General features: G+C 42.4%; 1 protein-coding gene across 1 annotated transcript in view; it reads right to left on the minus strand.

Annotated features, from left to right (window-relative positions):
- Positions 1–8,633: 8,633 nt before the first annotated feature.
- TMCC3 (transmembrane and coiled-coil domain family 3) overlaps positions 8,634–22,766 on the minus strand; it is a gene marked incomplete at both ends in the record, with an annotated part of 67,971 nt that continues 53,838 nt past the window's right edge. The window contains 3 exon segments of the mRNA XM_079715632.1: positions 8,634–8,936; positions 14,040–14,175; positions 16,718–17,634. Of these exon segments, the coding sequence (XP_079571758.1) occupies positions 8,634–8,936; positions 14,040–14,175; positions 16,718–17,634 (1,356 nt within the window).

Below are 22,766 nucleotides of genomic sequence, written 5' to 3' on the forward strand. Positions count from 1 at the left end.
CCCTCCTCCTCTTTTTTACTATTGTGGTACTGATGTACCTTCCAGTTGTTGATTCACCTATATTTTTATTTTTATATTCTAACATATCTGTTAGCTCCCTAGTATAATTTTATTTTTTACTTTGTTATTGTTCTTTTAGTTTATTTTTTTTTTGGCCGCCCCACATGGCTTACAGGATCTTGTTTCATGAGCCAGGGGTTGGGCTGAAGCTCCTGTGGTAGGAGCTCCAAGTCCAAACCACTGGACTAACAGAGAACCTCACATGCCAGGGAGTATTCGTCAGAGTGAGGTCTCACAGAGTTCCTCATCTCAGCACCAAGACCCAGGTCTACCCAATAGCCTATAAACTCCAGTGTTGGAAGCCTCAGGCATAACAACCAGGAAGATAGGAACACAATCCCACTCATAAAAAAAAAAAAAAAATGAGATGGCAAAAAAGTATATCACAGATGAAGAAGCAAGGTAAAACCTACACCACCAAATAAATGAAGAGGAAATAGGCAATCTACATGAAAAAGAATTCAGAGTAATGATAGTAAAGCTGATCCAGAATCTTGGAAACAGAATGGAGGCACGGATTAAGAAAATACAAGAAATGTTTAACAAAGATCTAGAAGAACTAAAGAACAAACAGAGATGAACAACACAATAACTGAAATGAAAAATTCACTGGAAGGAATCAATAACAGAATAACTGAGGCAGAAGAAGGAATAAGTGAGCTGGAAGACAAAATGGTGGATATAACTGCAGAGGAGCAGAATAAAGAAAAAAGAATGAAAAGAATTGAAGACAATCTCAGAGACCTCTGGGACAACACTAAATGCATCAGCATTCGAATTAGAGGGGTCCCAGAAGAAGAAAAGCAAAAGAAAGGGTCTGAGAAAATATTTGAAGACATTATAGCGGAAAACTTCCCTAACATGGGAAAGGAAATAGTCACCCAAGTCCAGGAAGCACAGAGAGTCCCATACAGGATAAACCCTAGGAAAAACACACCAAGACACATACTAATCAAACTAACAAAAATTAAATTCTAAGAAAAAAATATGAAAAGCAGCAAGGGAAAAACAAAAAATAACATACAAAGGAATCCCCATAAGGTTATCAACTGATGTTTCAGTGGAAACTCTTCAGGTCAGAAGAGAGTAGCAGGATATACTTAAAGTGATGAAAGAGAAAAACCTACAACCAAGATTACTCTACCCAGCAAGGATCTCATTCAGATTTGATGGAGAAGTCAAAAGCTTTTCAGACAAGCAAAAGCTAAGCAAATTCAGCACCACCAAACCAGCTTTACAAAAAATGCTAAAGAAACTTCTCTAAGCAGGAAACACAAGAGAAGAAAAAAACCCACAATAACGAACCCAAAACAATTAAGAAAGTGGTAATAGGAACATATATATCAATAATAACCTTGAAAGTAAATGGATTAAATGCCCCAACCAAAAGACACAGACTGGTTGAATGGATACAAAAATAAGACCCATATATATGCTGTCTACAAGAGACCCATTTCAGACCTAGGGACACATACAGACTGAAAGTGAAGGGATGGAAAAAGATATTCCATGCAAATGGAAATCAAAAGAGAGCTGGGGTAGCAATACTCATATCAGATGAAATAGACTTTAAAATAAAGACTGTTACAAGAGATAAGGAGAGACACTACCTAATGATCAAAGGATCAATCCAAGAAGAAGATATAACAATTATAAATGCTTATGCACCCATCATAGGAGCACCTCAATCCATAAGGCAAATGCTAACAACCATGAAAGGAGAAATCTACAGTAACACAGTAATAGTAGGGAACTTGAACACCCCACTTACAACCATGGACAGATCATCCAAACAGAAAATAAATAAGGAAATACAAGCTTTAAATGACACAATAGACCAGATAGATCTAACTGATATTTATAGAACACTCCACCTAAAAGTGGCAGAATACACTTTCGTCTCAAGTGCACATGGAACATTCTCCAGGATAGATCACATCTTGGGTCACAAATCAAGCATCGGAAAATTTAAGAAAATTGAAATCGTATCAAGCATCTTTTCTGACCACAATGCTATGAGATTGGAAATCAATTACAGGAAAAAAAAAACTGTAAAAAACACAAACACATGGAGGCTAAACAGTGCACTACAAAATAACCAAGAGATCACTGAAGAATCAAAGAAGAAATTTAAAAACACATAGAAACAAATGACAGCAAAAACATGACAACCCAAAACCTATGGGACGCAGCAGAAGTAGTTCTAAGAGGGAAGTTTATAGCAATTCAGTCTCACCTCAAGAAACAAGAAAAATCTCAAATAAACAATCTAGCCCTACACTTAAAACAACTAGAGAAAGAAGAACAAAGAAAACCCGAAGTGAGTAGAAGGAAAGAAATCATAAGATCAGAGCAGAAATAAATGAAATAGAAACGAAGAGAACAATAGCAAAGATCAATAAAACTAAAAGCTGGTTCTTTGAGAAGATAAACAAAATTGATAAACCCTTAGCCAAACTCATCAAGAAAAGAAAGGAGAGGACACAAATCAATAAAATTAGAAATGCAAAAGGAGAAATCACAGCTGACACTGCAGAAATACCAAGGATTATAAGAGACTACTACAAACAACTATATGCCAATAAAATGGACAACCTGGAAGAAATGGACAAATTCTTGGAAGGATACAATTTTCCCAGACTGAACCAGGAAGAATTAGAAAATACAGACAGACCTATCGCAAGTAATGAAATTGAAACCATAACTAAAAATCTTCCAACAGACAAAAGTCCAGGACTAGATGGCTTCACAGGTGAATTTATCATTTAGTGAAGAGCTAACAGCGATCCTTCTCAAACTCTTCCAAAAAATTGCAGAGGGAGAAACACTCCCATATTCATTCTATGAAGCCACCTTCACCCTGATACCAAAACCAGAAAAAGATATCACAAAAAAAGAATATTATAGACCAATATCACTGATGAATACAGATGCAAAAATCCAGAACAAAAGAGTAGCAAACAGAATCCAGCACATTAAAAGGATCATACACCATGATCAAGTGGGATTTATCCCAGGGATGCAAGGATTCTTCAATATACATAAAACAATCAATGTGATACACCACTTTAACAAATTAAGGAATAAAAACCATATGATCATCTGAATACATGCAGAAAAAGCTTTTCACAAAATTCAACACCCATTTATGATAAAAACTCTCCAGAATATGGGCACAGAGGGAGCCTATCTCAACATAATAAAGGCCATATATGGCAAACCCACAGCAAGCATCATACTCAATGATGAAAAACTGAAAGCATTTCCACTAAGATCAGGAACAAGACAACGATGTCCACTCTCGCCACTCTTATTCAACATAGTTTTGGAAGTCCTAGCCACAGCAATCAGAAAAGAAAAAGAAATAAAAGGAATACAAATTGGAAAAGAAGTAAAACTGTCACTGTTTGCCGATGACATGATACTATACATAGAAAATCCTAAAGATGCCACCAGAAAACTACTAGAACTAATCAATGAATTTGGTAAGGCTGCAGGATACAAAATTAATGCACAGAAATCTCTGGCATTCCTATACACCAACAATGAAAAATCAGAAAGAGAAATTAAAGAAACAATCCCATTTGCCATTGCAACAAAAAGAATAAAATACCTAGGAATAAACCTGCCTAAGGAGGTGAAAGACTTGTCCTCAGAAAACTATAAAACACTGATGAAAGAAATAAAAGATGACATAAACAGATGGAGAAATATAACATGTTCTTGGATGGGAAGAATCAATACTGTGAAAATAACTATACTACCCAAAGCAATCTACAGATTCAATGCAATCCCTATCAAACTACCAGTGGCATTCTTCACAGAATTAGAACAAATAATTTTACAATTCATATGGAAACACAAAAGACCCTGAATAGCCAAAGCAATCTTGAGAAAGAAAAACGGAGTTGGAGGAATCAGGCTCCCAGACTTCAAACTATGCCACAAAGCCACAGTAATCAAGACAGTAATGGTACTGGCACAAAAACAGAAATATAGATCAATGGTACAGGACAGAATGCCCAGAGATAAACCCATGCGTATATGGGCACCTAATTTACGACAAAGGAGGCAAGAAAATACAATGGAGAGAAGACAGCCTCTTCAATACGTGGTGCTGAGAAAACTGGACAGCTACATGTAAAAGAATGAAATTAGAACACTCCCTGACACCATACACAAAAATAAACTCCAAATGAATTAAAGACTTAAATGTAAGACCAGACACTATCAAACCCTTAGAGGAAAACATAGGAAAAGCACTCTGACATAAACCACAGCAAGATCTTTTTTGACCCACCTCCTAGAGTAATGGAAATAAAAACAAAAATAAACAAATGGGACTTAAAAGCTTTTGCACAGCAAAGGAAACCATAAATAAGACAAAAAGACAACCCTCAGAACGGGAGAAAATATTTGCAAATGAAACAACAGACAAAGGATTAATCTCCAGAATATACAAACAGCTCATGGAGCTCAATATCAAAAAAACAAACAATCCAGTTAAAAAATGGGTGGAAGACCTAAATAGACTTTTCACCAAGGAAGACATATAGATGGTCAAGAGGCACATGAAAAGATGCTTAACATCACTAATTATTAGAGAAAGGCAAATCAAAACTACAATGCGGTATTACCTCACACCAGTCAGAATGGCCATTATCAAGAAATCTAGAAACAATAAATGCTGGAAAGGGTGTGCTGAAAAGGGAATCCTCTTGCACTGTTGGTGCGAATGTAAATTGATACAGCCACTATGGAGAACAGTATGGAGATTCTTTAAAAAACTAAAAATAGAACTACCATATGACCCAGCAATCCCACTACTGGGCATATACCCTGAGAAAACCATAATTCAAAAAGAGACATGTACCACAATGTTCATTGCAGAACTATTTACAATAGCCAGGAGATGGAACAACTTAAGTGTCCATCATCGGATGAATGGATAAAGAAGATGTGGCACATATATACAATGGAATATTACTCAGCCATAAAAAGAAACGAAATTGAGTTATTTGTAGTGAGGTGGATGGACCTAGAGTCTGTCATACAGAGTGAAGTAAGTCAGAAAGAGAAAGAAAAATACAGTATGCTAACACATATATATGGAATCTAAAAAAAAAAAAAGAAATGGTACGGATGAACCTAGTTGCAGGGCAGGAATAAAGAGGTAGACATAGAGAATGCACTTGAGGACGTTGGGTGGGAGGGCGAAGCTGGGGCGAAGTGAGAGTAGCATCGACATACATACACTACCGAATGCAAAATAGTTGGCTGGTGGGAAGCAGCCACGTAGCACAGGGAGATCAGCTCGGTGCTTTGCGATGACTTTGAGGGGTGGGATAGGTAGGGTGGGAGGGAGGCTCAAGAGGGAGGGGATATGGGGACATGTGTATGCATATGGCTGATTCGCTTTGTTGTGCAACAGAAACTAATACAGTATTGTGAAGCACTTATACTCCAATAAAGATCTATTTTAAAAAAGAATCAGCAATGGAATATTTTTATTTACTGCTACATTATGGGTTTAAATTTTTTTGGTGGGGGGGAATGAGTGGGGGGATGTTTTGTTCCAACTCAATCATACTCAAAGTATAAGCTGGAATAACCAATTCAAAACCCACAAGAGAGTATTCTTAGGTTTTTGTTTTGTCCTCAGCAAGCTATCATTATCCTGGTGATCATGAAAATAACATGCACCAAACGATCCAGTGCTAGAACCCAATGTCCAGCATCTTCAACCACTCAGTTAAGTTCGCTGAGGGAGCTGGCGCTTACCCACCCCACCGCTGGCTTTCATCTCTAGGTATGCACATGATGCTGACTGCCAGCGAAAGGTGGGGAAGAGGATCCGTTAAATGTACATTGATTACCCAACTCCAGGGTATGTCATAGCTAGAGCACTATTTTCATTGTATATTTGTAACATTTTATTTAATCTCCTTAGAGTGAAAAGCAGCAACAGTGGGAAAGTTTATTCTTTAAGAAGAAAATAATAAACTGCGGAGAGTGAAAGTCTCCTTGGAGGGTATCGTCTTATTAAAAAGCTTCATGAACTTTCAGTGAGACTCTAAAATAAATACACTGTGTAGGTTGAGCATATCCAAGTGAAAACAGGGTTTCTGAAATCTAATGAGAATCACCAGAAATATGAATTCTTTAAAAAAAAATTCATGATCAGGTGGGATGATTTAGACCCTACAGTATTTCAGAAGAGAGTCAGCTTCAAGCAGCTTCTGTTAACAGCTCCAGCCTGGAGGGGGTGAGTTGTGTTGCTTTCTGTTTTCTTCTCCACCTTTCTCCCCAGGGAGGAGACACACTGATCACAGGTCTGGCTGAGCGACGGAGCAGAGTGTTGGGGCGTGAGAAGGCGGCCCATGCCTACCTGGAGGAAGGGCCAGGGATCTCACTCTTTCTCTCTAAACTACCAGCGGCATCTACACCCACCCTACCCCCTGGCATCTCCAAAGTGCCTCAGAAATGTTCCCAGAAATCAAGAGGAGCCCATCCAGGAGCCATCTTGATTCAAGGGCCTAAGTTACACCCGGCCCTCAGCCCACATGGAGACTGAAGCCCACAGACAACAGGGAATGCTGGCCATGAAAACGGAAAAGCAAGAAGCAGCACAACATTATTCCTCTCTCCCTTCCCTGGATCTGCAACCTGTTTCCGTCCCCTGGACTGGATGGACCACAGTGTATTTACAGCCAACTTGGGAGACCAGGGGAGAGCCTGGCAGTGAAAGGGGACACAGCCATGAGATGGGGTGGGACTGTGACTCCCTCTTCCCTGAATGCAAGATACTTTAAGCCAAAGATTTTGTGAAATGATGTTTATTGTTTTAAAAAGCTCAAGTCAGGAATTAGATAGTAATGATAGTTGCCTAAGTGTGAATTGACTAAAACCACTGAATTGTAAACTTAAAAAAAAAAAAAGCAAGCTTAAGTTGTATGAGTCTCACCCACACAGGACTTGTACCAAACGCCTGACTATTCCATTCCCTCAAACCATGGCTTATGTCACATTTTTTTCAGGAGATTTCCCTAAGAGCAGCTATTTGCAAAATATTACACTTCAAATTTAAATCCAGGCGATTTGATGTCTTCTGGAAGAAAATGTACACTAACATGCTTCTTTATGCCTTCAGATAACAAAACAGCTGGTGTGAGAAGGAGCTGAACAACAGTTTCCATTAAATTCTTCTAGGACTTCCTTTTTGTTATATACGCAGAGAAACAGATTTAAAGGAAAATATTATCTGGGCTCAAGATAGTGATGGCATCCCCCAAACAGACCAAAGACGCTGACTTTCCATGGAGTGGAAGCGTGGCCACTCCATGTATTACCTCAGAACTTATCCTAAGAGAGAGATGGCAACCTTGGCTCAGACACTGGATCTAATTTATTTTATTCTTGCTGGTCTTTCAAGGTCTGACAAGGACCCTCTCTCAGTCTTCATCCAGGTGACCTGCACCCACTCATCTAGCTGCCACCCAGCTAGATCACACGTCATATTTTCTTCCCCTTTTCCAGCGTACCTACCTCAGGGCACTTTAGCTTTATAAGCTACGATTCTGTTGTCCTTCTTGAAGAGAAACAAAAACACTGCAACATGAACATCCTTTTTCATTTACTGAGTAAGCTTTGCTATCCCTCACAGACTGAACAAAGTGAATCACAGAAAGTGAATCACATCCGCAGAGGGGCGTATCACAATGTATGTGCCAAACCACAAACCTCCAGTGTAGTGCTTATCAGACATCAATTTAATGTTAAAGCCACAGTTTGAAGAGGTATTTGAAAGCATCTCTACATGCCTTGAAGGTGGTGCCTAAGACAGCCAGTGAATGTGAAATCAGGAGTGCGGCTCCCTGGGTATAAGAAGGTAAGGCCCATTCATAAATCTTCATGTCTTACCATTTAAAGAGAAACCGAACACTTAAGTTAGACTTTTGATGGATCAACAGGTGTGTTATAAGATTTCCATGTGATAGAGAGTCACGAACAGTTGACCACTGTGGACACTGGGCACACATGGGGCCTATGGTCATCAGTGAACAGTGGGACGGATTACACGGGATTTACTGTGCTTCCACGGGCCACACGTGCTCACGTGGGCAACGCCTATGCTTCTTCCCCTCCCCAAGTCATGCCACATCCTCGCTGCTTATAGGACTCGGGGAAAACACAACTGCCAGCAAGAGTGCAGCTCAATTTTGACAGAGACTTAAGAGAGAGAGATTTAAAATCCCTTCTGGGTCACTAATTACACCAAGTGCTCAACAACCAGAGGCTGACCATGCTGGACTGGGCAGGTGGGCAGGAAACCTGGTCTGATTAAGGCAGTGAGCAACGTGGTGAGAGCATGGAAACAGGTTCATGGTAACCACGTACAGGGACCCAGCTGGCAAGTGCTACCGAGAGAAGAGAACCGTAGTTATTTACAACACACAGCCGCAGCCCTTGTAATCTTCTGTCGGTACAAACGTTCATTTTAAAATTCGGTAGTATGCAGAGAGTTTTCTCCAACATAAAAACTTGAAAGAATATGAGGACAGGAACCAGCGGCTTCATCTTGGTATTATTATCCTTTCTATGGCACACAGAATATGGTCCCAGTTTTTACAGAATATTGCCAGGAGAGTCACAGCGAAGAAGGTGCCGAGAATGTGGAAGCGGCTCTTCATCATGGGCGAGATGAACTTGGCGATGGTGGACACACACACCAAGATGACAGTCATGAAGGCCAGGACCACGTTGATGCATTTCCCCAGGAGGACCTTGGCGTTCACGGTGTCTGTCTGCAGGGCCTGCTGCTCCTGCTGGTGGAGCTCCAACTTAGAAATGCGAGTCTGGCAGGACTCCAAGGCTTCCTGTGGGCGAGAGGAAGAGCGGGGATCAAATGCTGTTGAGATCACCAGCAACACGCGAGCGTGAGCTGGGACGTGCGCGAGGGCCACCCAGCCCAGGACGCTGCTGCCTGTGCAGCTTCGGACTGACGATGATAACGATGATGATGGTGATGACAGACAGAGAAGCAAGACAAGAATCCCAAGGCTCACTTGATCCTGTCATTCACAGACAGAACGCGCATGTATCTACAACCATGAAATATCATGAATGAGGAATTACGGTTAGGTATTTTTGACTCCACCTATATTTAAAATAAAGTGCATAAAATACTGGCATCTGGTGGAACCATCAGGGACAAACCAGAAGAGGGGTGGGATTCCGTTTTGTGACGGGTGACTAACTCCAGTCACAGGGTAGGTGACATCTCCAACTGCTAGTCCTTTTGTTTTTTTCTTTTTGGCTGTGCCACACAGCATGCGGGATCGTAGTTCCCTGACCAGGGATCGAACCGGGGCTCCCTGCACTGGAAGCGCAGAGTCCTAACCTCTGGACCGCCAGGGAAGTCCCACCAACTGCTAGTCCTTATTCCACTGCCCAGTCCATGTGCACCTGTTACAGACCAGTGGAGGACGGAGGGAGGGATGGGGCCCGGCTGACTGTGGGGCTCTCATGGCTGCTCTTCAAACGCTGCGTTACCAGGGCACTATCTGAAGCTACGCCTTCTCCCCAGATCTCATTCTTGCCAAGGCTTTGATTACCAGACACGGACGACTCCAAGTATCTCCAGCCCAGCTGTCTCTCTTGAGATTGACTCATGTGTCTACATGCGTCCTGGACATCTCCATTTTGAGCTTCTTAAAAGCACCTCAAATGCACCATGGCCAGTTGTGGATTCATGTCTGCATCTTCCCCGCTCCTGCCATCAACTGTTTCCCTTCCAATTCCTCTTCTCAGAAAACAGCATCTGATGCACCAAGTTGTCATGTGAGAAACGTTGAGAGGCATGCCTTGACACCCCTCTCATCTAATCCAGCATCCAGCCCCTCCGATGCAACATCTGGTATTTATCTTAACCGGTCCATTTCTCTCTCCCCCCACAGTAACCCCCCACCTCAGTCATCAGGGTCTCCACCTGCAGTAACTTTCCACTCGTTTCTCTGCACACCCTCTTGGTCTTCAGCCTCATGAATCAACTTTCCACACAGCAGCCCAAGTGATCTTTGAAAGACGCATATCGGATGTCACTCCTTCTTGTAGAACCTTTTAAATCTTTAACGTGGTCCAGGCCCAGCCACTGCCTCCTGCCTTGCTTACCTGGTAAGCCTCCTCTCCCCTCCCTAGCCCCTCACTGTGTTCTGGCCATACCGGCTTTCTGAAGTTCTGAAAAGGACCATGCTCAGGGCCTTTGCACACGCAGTGTGCTGTGCCCGAAAGGTTTGCCTCCCCACACACCATTCCCCTCCATCTTTCAGGCCCCACATTGATGGTCACATCCTGAGGGATGCCTTCCTGGACCCACCAGACTATGTCAAGTCTCCCTCTGGCCCTCATCCCTAACCAAGGGACCACACCTGCACCGCGCTGTTATCTGCAGCAGGAGGTACGTGCTGGCTGAATGCTCCAGACTGGATGCCAGTAATGGGATATGAGGCTTGAGAGAGAAAAACCTTACACCCCTCGGGAGAAAAGGATCGAAGTAGAGGTGGTACAAGGAGCTCCTTTTAGTTCACGAGCCTATTTTCTAACTCATTTACCAATATATGTTTGCTCAATTAAAATCCATTAATGTTTTCAGGTTTTAAACAAGCATAATGGCTCCAAAACTGATTTACTTTCCTTCTGCTGAACATGCTCTATGGGCCAAGGGTTCTCTGTTACTATAGGAACTTCCATTACACAGGCTACCAACAAAAAAGGTACAACTTCTTCAGATCTCACATTCTAAAAAGTTCTGGCTTTCTACAATGACAGGCAAGTGCCGCCAATACCATGCATTCTTTTCAAATACTTAGGCCCATGGTGTCCCCTCTTTTAGGCATGGCATGGAAAAGGTGATAGAACAGGATAAAAGATCAACATTTTAGGCAAATTCATCCATCTGTGATTGGGTAGATGAATTACATATACAAATAGACTGATCCTAGAACTGCCTTAGAACTTCTGTCAAATTTTTTACCAAAAGGAAAATCCGAGAAAATTAAGCAGTGAATTCGTAAGGAATTTTGGTTACAGCACCCACTAAGAGATATTCAGCCCCACAATCTTTAGTACTTCCTCGGGCCCAGTATTTAACTTATTGGGGATAAGGACAGAGGACAGGATTATCTTTAAACTCTTCTAATTGAGAATTCAGGGTTAAAAAACTCATTTGCATTTTAAAACAACAACAAAACCCTTGCATCCCTATAGGCAACAGTCACCCTCATCTATACTACTCCATCATCTTGTATAACAAGAAATAAAGAGGAAAAAAAAAAGAAAGAAAGAGGAAGCTGAGCAGGTCCAATTGCCAAAAGCCCCAAGAAATATGGCTACTCATACATAATAAATACAAAACTTAGCCAGTATTTATTTTTGTCCACTTATTATGTGTCAGGTAAAGATTTAAGTACTTTATATGTCTTATCCCATTTAATCCTCCTGACAGCTTTTTGAGGTGGAGCTCATTAATATTTCCATTTTATAGATGAGGAAACTGAGGCACAACGCTGATGTGTGCAGGTTTATGGTAAGAGGCCGAGCCAGGATTCTAACTATCCTAACAAGAAAGACCCTCCAGTCACTCACGCAGACATCCTCTTTGCACTTCTGAGCTACAAGGTGAAACTAGAAAATGCTGAAATGAACTCTTCTAAATTTTTAAGCTCTCTCTGTGAAGTCCCTCCCTTTATCTTACCCCTCCATCTCTAAAGTATGTTTCTTTAAAAAAAAGGAATAATAATATAAACCCAAACAATCCCCTAAATAAGAAAACCATATATTTAGACATCAGCTAGTGGCATCCCAGACATATTCTAAAACAGAATGCTCTAATAAAACAGACTGCACTGTTCACCTGGCAACACTTCACATTTAAATGGGTTCCCATTTTTTAAACCAGTCAGCAGTGAAGTTAAGTCTCCTAGCCCAGAGCAGGGGCAGAAATCCCACAAGTGTCTTCTGCACCAGGGTCCTCAGAGGCAAACAAGTCTGATGCTGTGGCTCCCAGAATTGTCCAAGTAGACGTCTGGGATTAGCACAGGCTCAGCCCTAGACACGGTGTAGAACAAAACGTGGGCAGCTAAAACTCTGGCTCACACATTGTGGGAGAAATCTCTCCCTTGTAAAGTGGGGCTGGAGAAAATAAGCACTGCCTACAAAGAAAATTTGTAAAACTGAAGCTGAGCATGACTTGGACAGTATACTTTTTTGTTTTTTTCTTTAAAAAGGGGATCAATGGGAACGTAAATCACTGCAGCCATTATGGAAAACACTATAGAGGTTCCTCAAAAAATTAAAAATAGAACTACAGTATGACACAGCAATCCCACTTCTGTGTATATACCTGAAGGAAATGAAATCAGTACCTAGAAGAGAAATCCACACCCTCATATTTATTACAGCATTATTGACAATAGCCAAGACATGGAAACAACCCAAGTGTCCACTGATGGACGAATAAAGAAAATGAGGTACACACACACACACACACAGACACACACAGGCATACTATGCAGCCGTGAGAAAGAAAGGAATAGTTCCATTTGCAGCAACATGGATGGACCTAAAGGGTATTTTGCTAAGTGAAATGAGTCAGACAGAGACAAACAACTACTGTATGATCTCACTTATCTGGCAGAATCTATAAGGGGAAGGGAGGTAAGATGGACGAAAGGGGCCAAAAGGCACAAACTTCCAGCGATAAGGTGAATACGTCCTGGGGAATGTACTGTGCAGCTTGGTCACTATAGTTAACAACACTGTATTGTATATTTGAAACTTGCTAAGGGAGTAAGCCTTAAAAGTTCTCATCATAAGAGAACAAATTTGTAACGATGTGAGGTGATGAATGTTAACTAAACTTACTGTGGTGATAATTTTGCAATATGTACACATATCAAATATTATATTGTACATCGTAAACTAATACAAGTATATGTCAATGATATCAGAATAAAAACTGGGGGGAAAAGAGACCCTCTAGTACCCCTAAAAAAAGGAGCTCAAGAAGCCGAGGGTTGCTTCACTACAGCGTTGTATCACATTAATACTGGAGCATGCCTCTGTTTATACTGATCCAGTTACCCCTTCCCTCCATCCATCAGGATCCCACCCACCTCTTCAAGTCCCACCTTCTCCAGGACATTTATTCACATTCATTACTCAAGGATTATCTGCAAGACCTTGGTCAAGTCACTTAACCTCTCTGTGCCTTGGTCTCCACATCTGAGAAATTAAGAGAATAACAAACACTACCTCAGAGGGTGGTTGTGAGGAATAGATGGGGAAATGCGACACGTAAAGTGCTTTGATAGTGCTTGGAACACGGTATGCACTCAACTGCTTGAAATTCCCACAAATATGAAAGCTATTATTTTAGAGATGAGCAAATAGACTTAAGGTTTGCTCAGGACCACAAAGCTGGTAAATGGCTGGGACTGAAGTCCAGTGTCTGACCACTAAGTGGACCCCCGCCCCACTTGTTCACAGCTTGCTGGGCACTGCACGCCTAAATTTCTGAGGCTTTCAGAGTCTGCGTCACGTGATTTGGCCCTTGTTCACATTGTCTTGAGCCAATTGGCAGTTGCGTAACTTCTGATCCTCCACCTAGGCAAGCATGTCGAAGGCAAGATTTATCCAATGTTTTAAAATTTGTAAAAACTGTGGTGATGGTGGGGCGAGTAGAGTATCAGTGACAGGCTTGGGGTAGATAATAAACACCTGCTAACTAATTTAGGCAGAAAGTAAACAGAATATAGCTTAATGTCTATAACACGAGCTAATGGGGTTAATATGGTGAAGAATAAATGTTTGCTCCACGTGTCAGAAATCCTTTCGGGCTTGGGGGTAATGCACTTAGTTTGTTAAACGAATGAAAGGCTGGGAAGAGCCCACGTGAGCTGTGGTGGGGAGAGGAAAGGCACCTGGATGTCCCGTGACCGCTCGTAGGCCTGGTAAGCCACCTTCTCCTCGATGCTGGCCAGCTCCTGCTTCAGGTTGGCCGTCTCGTGCTGATGCAGGTCCGTGAGGTCGTGCAGCTGGTCTTCCAGTCGCTCGTACCTTTCCAAAGAGAGGAGGTGATTCTGAACGTGACATTTCAGAGGTGTTCTGACAGCACTTAGAAAATGACATTCTTTGTGTCTCACTGTCACCAGTTCCCCTTGGCTTGTTCTCATCCCCAGGCAGACTGTGCTTCCAAAAAAGTAAGTCAAGCTGTGGGGAACATGCTTTTGGAAAACACTGAACTCTAGCTCCAGAAAGGACTGGTCTCTGCAGTCTTAACTCTGTCTGCACTGCTGAGGGTTCATGCAAACCAAACCTGGCTTTCCCACCCATGTCAGACCAACACCTTGTCTGGCTGTGGGGACAACAGGGCAGGCCTTATCACTGGCACATTCACCAAGGGTGGTCAGGAGACAGGGCTGTCAGTCATCCTGCTAAAGGCAAGGACCCACTGGCATCCTGGTGCTTTTCCCTCTTCTGACCCCACAGTGCCTACTGGTTCACCGCCACAGCTCTCATGTGCCAGAGAGGCTGTAAGGAAATGACCAACTTCTATGCTGGAGCCAATTCCTCTTATTTCCCAGTGCACACAGTGATTCCGAATACATGTGTCAGCTCTTAGGACTTAAATGTCAATTAAAAAATCATGCTTGTTGCAAATTAAAGATGGCTTATCAGGTGGCACTTCCGAAAGTCCAAATCTAAAGTAACAGAAGCACAAAGATTCCCATTCCCACCCCCCAATCCCCTCAGAGAAGGGGAATTTTGTTTTGTATTTGAAACCGTGTAATATTTCTTTGGAAATAGGAAGCACTATTTGGGGAAGGTGCATTAGCCTGGATGACTTCGATCAACGTCAGTTTTAGATGCTTATATAGTCACCTGATAGAATCATTTTAAAAAACACTTTAATATAGATTTAATGATTTTTCTCAGGTAGGACTTCACAGGTGCCCAATGTTGGTGTTTTGTAAGCAAGCCTTTTAAAAATCTCTTGACAGATGAATGGATAAAGAAGACAGGGTACATATATACAAAGGAATATTACTCAGCCATAAAAAAGTATGAAATAATGACATTTGCAGCAACATGGATGGACCTAGAGATTATCATACTAAGTGAAGTAATAAGTCAGACAGAGAAAGACAAATATCATATGATATCACTTATATGTGGACTCTAAAAAAAATGATACAAATGAACTTATTTACAAAACAGAAACAGACTCACAGACTTAGAAAACAAACTGATGATTACTAAAGGGGAAAGGTGGCAGGGAGGGATAAATTAGGAGTTTGGGATTAATGTCTACACACTACTATACATAAAATAGATAATCAACAAGGATCTACTATATGGCACAGGGAACTCTACTCAATACTCTTAATAACCTATATGGGAAAAGAAGCTGAAAAAGAATAGATATATGTATAACCGAATCACTTTGCTGTACACCTGAAACTAACACAATATTATCAGTCAACTATACTCCAATGTTAAATAAAAACTAAAAAGAAAAAATAAAGATCTCTTAAAGTAATATAGTGAGTGACCAAATCATGGAGATCACAAACATGTTATATAACAAATGAGAGCCAAAGCTGTCCTAATGGATATTTGTGTCTTGAAATAAAGGGATCCAAAGGGTGCTGTATCCCAAACTATCTGAAAGGAATTAAAGTCAATATTATCTGGAAAAACTGTGACGCAGAAACAGTTCTTATGTGACAAAGAATCCAAAGTCAAAGATGTAGGTGGAAAGCTTTTAAAAAATCATTTCATAAAATATGACAGCCGAAAAAAGCCACATCTCTAAATTAACACATATATAAAATCATATATCACATAAGAAACGTGTAAACTAAATTTAAATTTTACCTCTTACCATATGTAATAGGCATTCACTTTTTAATCTACATTTTTAGAAGTTAACGTTTATTTGACAAAAAAACTTGGGAAAATGGTGGAAAATCACCTCATACTTGGGCATACACACTTTTTAAGCTAGAGGCACCTAAAAGCCAGCCTACACAACACCGGACTTTAAAAATTAGCTAATATAATCCACAAGATTTGAATTTATTATTGATTATACTTATAATCTTAAGATTCCTTTTGAAAGCTCTTCATTTAGGGTGAAAAGTTTACTGAGCAAAATACAATATCATAAAAAAATACACTACATAAAGACTTCAAGATTTATGTACCGAATAAAAGCTACCTAGCTGGACAATGAATTCATTTTTTACTTGACAGTTATTATGGAGGGAAATCAAATACAGATCTACGAATTAGTGTACTGAGACCTCATAACAGCAGCCTACTGAATCAGGAGCTCAATATGCACGAGTCAGACTATACAGTGATATTTTAACAGACCCACATGTATAAGGTCTTTCTCTAAGCTGTCAGGCTTCAAGTCACAAATTTCAAAACTTAGAATCACAAGGTATGGAAAGAACTATCGATTCCTAAATGCCTTTTGACCTATATCCATATTTACAGAAAATACAACCACTAGCATATCACCTTCGAGCAATCTCTCCGCAGGTAGTAACTTGTGCTCCTGAAAGAATGTGAAGAGAAGAGCATGAAATACCTGTACGTCTCCTCTTGCAGGGTCTGAGAGATGAAGCCATACTCCCTCTTGAACTGCACCTTCAGCGCCTCGATGTCCTCGGCCAGCTGCGCCTGGGTGTCCTTGATCTCCCTGAGCTCCTCCAGGACGGCCGTGAGCTTGCCCTGGCTGTCCAGCGCGCCAGTGCCCCTGGCCCCGAACGACTGGTTCCCGTTGCTATCGGCGGAGCCCGAAGTGCCGCTCGAGCACTCGTCGTCGCTGCCGTACTTGGGCTTGTTCACGATGGTGGCGCTGCCCCCGTAGGCCCTGGCGCTGGCCTCGGGCCGGAAATCCTCCAAGGAGTTTCTTAGGTGAGCGATGTTGTCGGCACTGCCAAACTTATTCCGGATCAAGTTGGCGAACTCTCTGGACTTGCTGAAGACGAAGACGGGTGGGGTGAGGGACAGCCCCGGCAGGCCCGACTTACTGCTCTCCAGGCCGTGGGGAACGGTGCGAGCCTTGGCCTGCGCATCCTTCAGAGGGGACTGGATGTCCTTCAGGTTGTCCTTGGCAATGTCCTTTGAGCTCCTGGGGGCCCCATTCTGCTCGAGCTCCCGGAGCTTTCTGCGGTACTGATCTAACTTCTTCTGCAGCTGGGCAATGGACTGAGCCGACTTCTGATTCTTCTTCTCAAAGACCTGCTTGATGCGGCCAGCCTGCTGCTTGTCCGCGCTGCTGACTAGTTTCAGATACTCTGCGACATGCCCATCGCGGGACGTTTGCTCGATTCTTATCTGCTCTGTGACCTTTAGAATTTTCTGCTTCAGGCTGTCCGCGCTGAGTTTGACCTTGTGGAAGTCCAGGATGCCATCTGGTACATCAAAGTTGAGGTTGGTGTCCGACCCGCCTCGGCGGATGTTCAGGGGAAGGCTTAGGGTATTCATGTCATGACGTCCTACCTGGAGGAGACAGGGAAGAAGCACTTTAAGATTGGAAGTCGAAGAGACAGTCGCTGTGATGGAATCTGTGCACACACAACAGGCATATTTTACGCCCCAGATTTTCAAACTGCAAGGATCCGAAAGATAAAACTCCCTACTAGCCTCTCAAGTTGAATGCAGAACAACCCAACTCCTCCTGCACCCATGTATACGAGCGATGAGATTCACCTCTGCCAGGGTATCTGACTTTCTGCCTGATTAGATAGTAACTCTTGGTTGCCAGGGTAGAAAATACATAATGAGATGAGGTCATCAAGTCTGTTCTGGTTTCCCAAAGTGCCCAGGTGACTGGGATGCCTGCCATGCCCCATTCACAGTGAACTTCACCATTGTGGGAAATGAACCCAATTTGGTACTCAATCATTTAACAGAAAAATGGAAAAAAAAAAAAAAAAAAAGGAAGGAAGGGAGAGAGGGAAGGAAGGAAGGAAGCAAGTAATCAAAGTCTCAGTAGGTACATTCGTCAACACAAGAAATTACTTTCTTTCTTTCTTTTTTTTTTTTTTTTGCGGTACACGGGCCCTCTCACTGTTGTGGCCTCTCCCGTCTTTTTTTTTTTTTTTTTGCATTACGTGGGCTTCTCACTGCTGTGGCCTCTCCCGTTGCGGAGCACAGGCTCTGGACATGCAGGCCCAGCAGCCATGGCTCACGGGCCTAGCCGCTCTGCGGCATGTGGGATCTTCCCAGACCGGGGCACGAACCCGTGTCCCCTGCATCGGCAGGCGGACTCTCAACCACTGCGCCACCAGGGAAGCCCGCCTCTCCCGTCTTAATGGAATGATTAAACAGATGTGATGGAATAATATTGAGCAAGATTAATTTTAATAATTGAGTAATAAAACAACAGTATTCAGATATGGAAACAAATAACACAACCAAAGTGATTAAAAACAACAATGGGGAGGGGGAAGGGTAAGCCGGGACGAAGTGAGAGAGTAGCAGTGACACATATACACTACCAAATGTAAAACCGATAGCTAGTGGGAAGCAGCCGCATAGCACAGGGAGATCAGCTCAGTGCTTTGTGACCACCTAGAGGGGTGGGATAGGGAGGGTGGGAGGGAGAAGCAAGAGGCAGGAGATATGGGGATATATGTATACGTATAGCTGATTCACTTTGTTGTACAGCAGAAACTAACACACCATGTAAAGCAATTATACTCCAATAAAGATGTTAAAAACAACAACAACAACAACAGTGACAATATTAAGACCATGTGAAATAGCTTTCTCACTCAAGGGCCACCTGGAAAAAAGGAATTGCAAAGCAACATTGAGCACCCTGGCAAAGGGGGTGGCTAGATTGTGCTCTAAAAGGGAAAGGCATGCACCCCAATGTTCACTGCAGCACTATTTACAATAGCCAGGTCATGGAAGCAACCTAAATGTCCATCGACAGACGAATGGATAAAGATGTGGTACATATATACAATGGAATATTACTCAGCCATAAAAAGGAACGAAATTGGGTCATTTGTTGAGGTGTGGATGGATCTAGAGACTGTCATACAGAGTAAAGTAAGTCAGAAAGAGAAACACGAATATCGTATATTAACGCATGTACGTGGAACCTAGAAAAATGGTACAGATGAACTGGTTTGCAGGGCAGAAATTGAGACACAGATGCAGAGAACAAACGTATGGACACCAAGCGGGGAATGCGGTGGGGGAGTGGGGGTGGTGGTGTGATGAATTGGGCAATTGGGATTGACTTGTATACACTGATGTGTATAAAATTGATGACTAGTAAGAACCTGCTGTATAAAATAAATAAATAAAATAAAATTCAAAAATTCAAAAAAAAAAAAAAAAAAGAACCATACTAGGAAACTTGGAAGGATTTCCATGAGGTATTGTTGAATGAGGTGTTGCTGACAATAATTAATAAATGAATGAATGAATGAATGAAAGGGAAAGGCAAATGTGGTCTGTGTGCCAGGCACTGAATGTCCCCAGGGTTTGCCTTGTCTGAGCCTCACCACCATGGCAGGCAAAGAATGTGTTACATCCATATAACATGTAGAAACGGAGACTTAAAGAGCTAGGATTTGAATCCAAGTCACCCTAACGCTGGTCCTTTTTCCACCTCAGGACACTCTACTACTCTTGTCCCCAGAGGACTAAAAACAGGTCTTTATAGAGTCTGAACACAATCTCTAAACAAAAATACTTAAGATCTAAACTGAAGCATCTTATTTTTCAAGTTAACAACCCTTTGATTAGCAAAATACCTTGATATACAGTCTTGACAGAAACAATGGGAGACAGGACAATATTCAGCTCAAGTTAGCTTTTTTTAAGGAGAGAAGAGGCTGACATAGTAAAAAAAAAAAAAAAAATCGCTAAGATAATAACAGACCTCATACTGCCAAAGTGACTCAGGCTCAAATGTGGACCATTTCCAACAATGAGCATTAACATTCTGCCATATGAAAAAGGCTACCCAGGGCTTTTTCCAAAAGGGGGGAGCCCAATGGTAGGTACAGTGGGACACAATCCCAGGTCGGTGGGTCAGGCCTCTTTCACAACTTACAAAAGTTTGTTAGCATTATTTCTCGACCCCTCTCTTCCCACACACAGCTTTGCCGTAAGAGACCCTGGTTGCTTTATCTGGCAGAAGAGCATCGCATAGGAAAGGCTGGAAGGAAATAAATGCCAAATCACTATAAGACTAGAAAAAGGAATAAAGGAATTGTGACTTCACCTGGTCAAGGGGGAAGGACGGGTGTAGAGACTAAAGAAGGTACATAATAATCATCTTCAGGTCCTGGAGAGATGACCACAGGAAGTTCATGGAAGCCAAGCAGCTATGGCTCACCAGTGGACCCAAACAGGAATGGGCTCAAATTACAGTAACAAAGGATGCACTAAGCCCAGGAAATGTTTGTTTTGGGCAGACAGGGTAATTAACGGGAACGGTCCAACCACGAGGCTGGAAATTCCATTTCACTGAAGATATCCAATCTGATTGTGCTACTGTACTTCTCAGAAAATCTCTTTGGCCTAGTGCCTCCCCAGTTATGTAATACAACCTGGTCACTGTTAAGTCCGCAGCTTACCTTTCAGGCCTCACCTTGCACCTGATGGATGCCAGTCATCTTAAGTGAGCCACACAACCTAAAGTTCATATGCATGATATTCACAATGCCAGCCAGCCGTCCACTTCTCTTTATCAAACTCCAACATACTATCTATCTATCTATCTATTTATTTATGGCTGCATCGGGTCTTAGTTGCGGCACGTGGGCTTCTCTTAGTTGTGGCACGCGGGCTTAGCTGCCCCAAGGCATGTGGGATCTTAGTTCCCCGACCAGGGATTGAACCCACGTCCCCTGCACTGGAAGGTCCCAAAATCCAACATACTCTTTACAATCCATTTCAAGTGCTACTTTTTCCATGAATCTCTTCCTAGTCCCGCCAGAAAGCCGCCTGTCCTTCCTGTGATTCCCCCATGGTGCTCTTGGGGCACTTTATCCCTCCTTTTGTCGCTCACATGCTCCTTCAGGGGAGAGGCGGTGTCACACCTGCACCCAGCTAGTACAGCCAGCACTGTCCCTTATTCACAGGAGGCTGTCAGTGAAATGTCTGCTGAACTAAAGCAACATCATTCTTCATTCCAGGAGAATCTACACTGAAATCATTTAAGATACATTTGAAGAGAATAAAAAAATGACCATAGCAGTTCAGTCCAGATAGACACCACCATTCCAGGTAAAGATGTTTTCTTAATAACTAGGTAGGAAGTTCTACATCATTTCAACCCGATTCAACTAAACAGATTTTCTTGAGTATCCATGAGCAACTTGATACACAAATAAAAATAAAGACTTAAACTTTAATTGAAGTTTCATTTACATGCAGAAAAGAGCACATCTAAAAAGAATAAAACTCAAATCTTCACAAACTGTGAAACTAGTGTAACCAGGACCAGTTTAAAAAAAAAAGAACAGAAGCTCCCCTTGTGTCCCCTTCAGTCATAACAACATCACCCCCATCTCCAGAGGTAACCACGAACCTGACTTCTAACAGAATACACTAGTTTTGATTAATGTATCATGTGTTCCTCTTGTCTCTTTTGCTCCACATTGTGAGAGCAAAAGAGTCATAAGAAGGAGGGCTCCTGCCCTCCTGGACTCTGATAAGATCAGATTAGGTTGTTGAAAAAAAAACAAAAAACCACCTGCTTGATAGTCCCTATTAAGAAGTTCACCAAACCTCTGAAGATACAGAGGTTTTTAAATCTTGCCTTACCAAACACAGCAAGAAGGCATCGCCGCATCACCTGTTCCTCTTCCTTTAATTCTCAAGCCCATGGCAGCTGGCCACCCAGCCCCGGCAAGGGCCCAGTTCTCTCACAGATGCTGGGCCGGGCCAGCCGTGTACGCAGGAATGTTTACACACGGATGGCTGGCTGACTTCTGGCTTACTTTCAAGCTACAACAATGCCTGGCATGTCCCCGAGAGTCCAGGTGGAGGAAAGCAACAGTGTTTAAAGCTCAATGAATCAATCAATCTTACTGCTGGTTGGCAGATCTCAGTTAGAAATGTCTGATGGGGGGGAAAGCTGGAACTATGGCTGGGCTGCACGCTTCAGCCTTTTGCAGCCCTAGCTCTGCAGGATAATTGAGAGCCAGCTAACATGTATCACTAGATGCCCATCCATTTCCCTGAACTCAAACTGGGATTTCAGGTATATGCTGGAAGAAGGCTGTGGGAGTCCTCCGTCCCCCATTTCATCTGGACTCGGCACGGAGGTCACCAGTACAACGCAACTGCTTCAGGGCTGGGGCTCAGGGAGGAGGACAAAGGTCCACAGATCACCCAGAGTCAATCAACAGGTGGATCGTGGGACACATGCTCCAGTTTTGGCACTGACATTTACCAGCTATATGTCCTCGGGTATATCTAATCACCTGTGTGGTCTTTGATTTCCTAATCTATAGAATGAGGAGACAGAACCAGATAACTCAAGAGCTAACACTGCAAAATGCCATGAAGTGGACTCCAAGCTATCTTGACTGTGAGACAGTATCACACACAGGATAGTCAAAACCCTGGGCTCAGGAGACAGACTGCTTTGGTTTCCATCT

The sequence above is a fragment of the Hyperoodon ampullatus genome (genome assembly GCF_949752795.1).
Source record: "Hyperoodon ampullatus genome assembly, chromosome: 11".
In the NCBI taxonomy this organism is placed as follows: Eukaryota; Metazoa; Chordata; class Mammalia; order Artiodactyla; family Ziphiidae; genus Hyperoodon; species Hyperoodon ampullatus.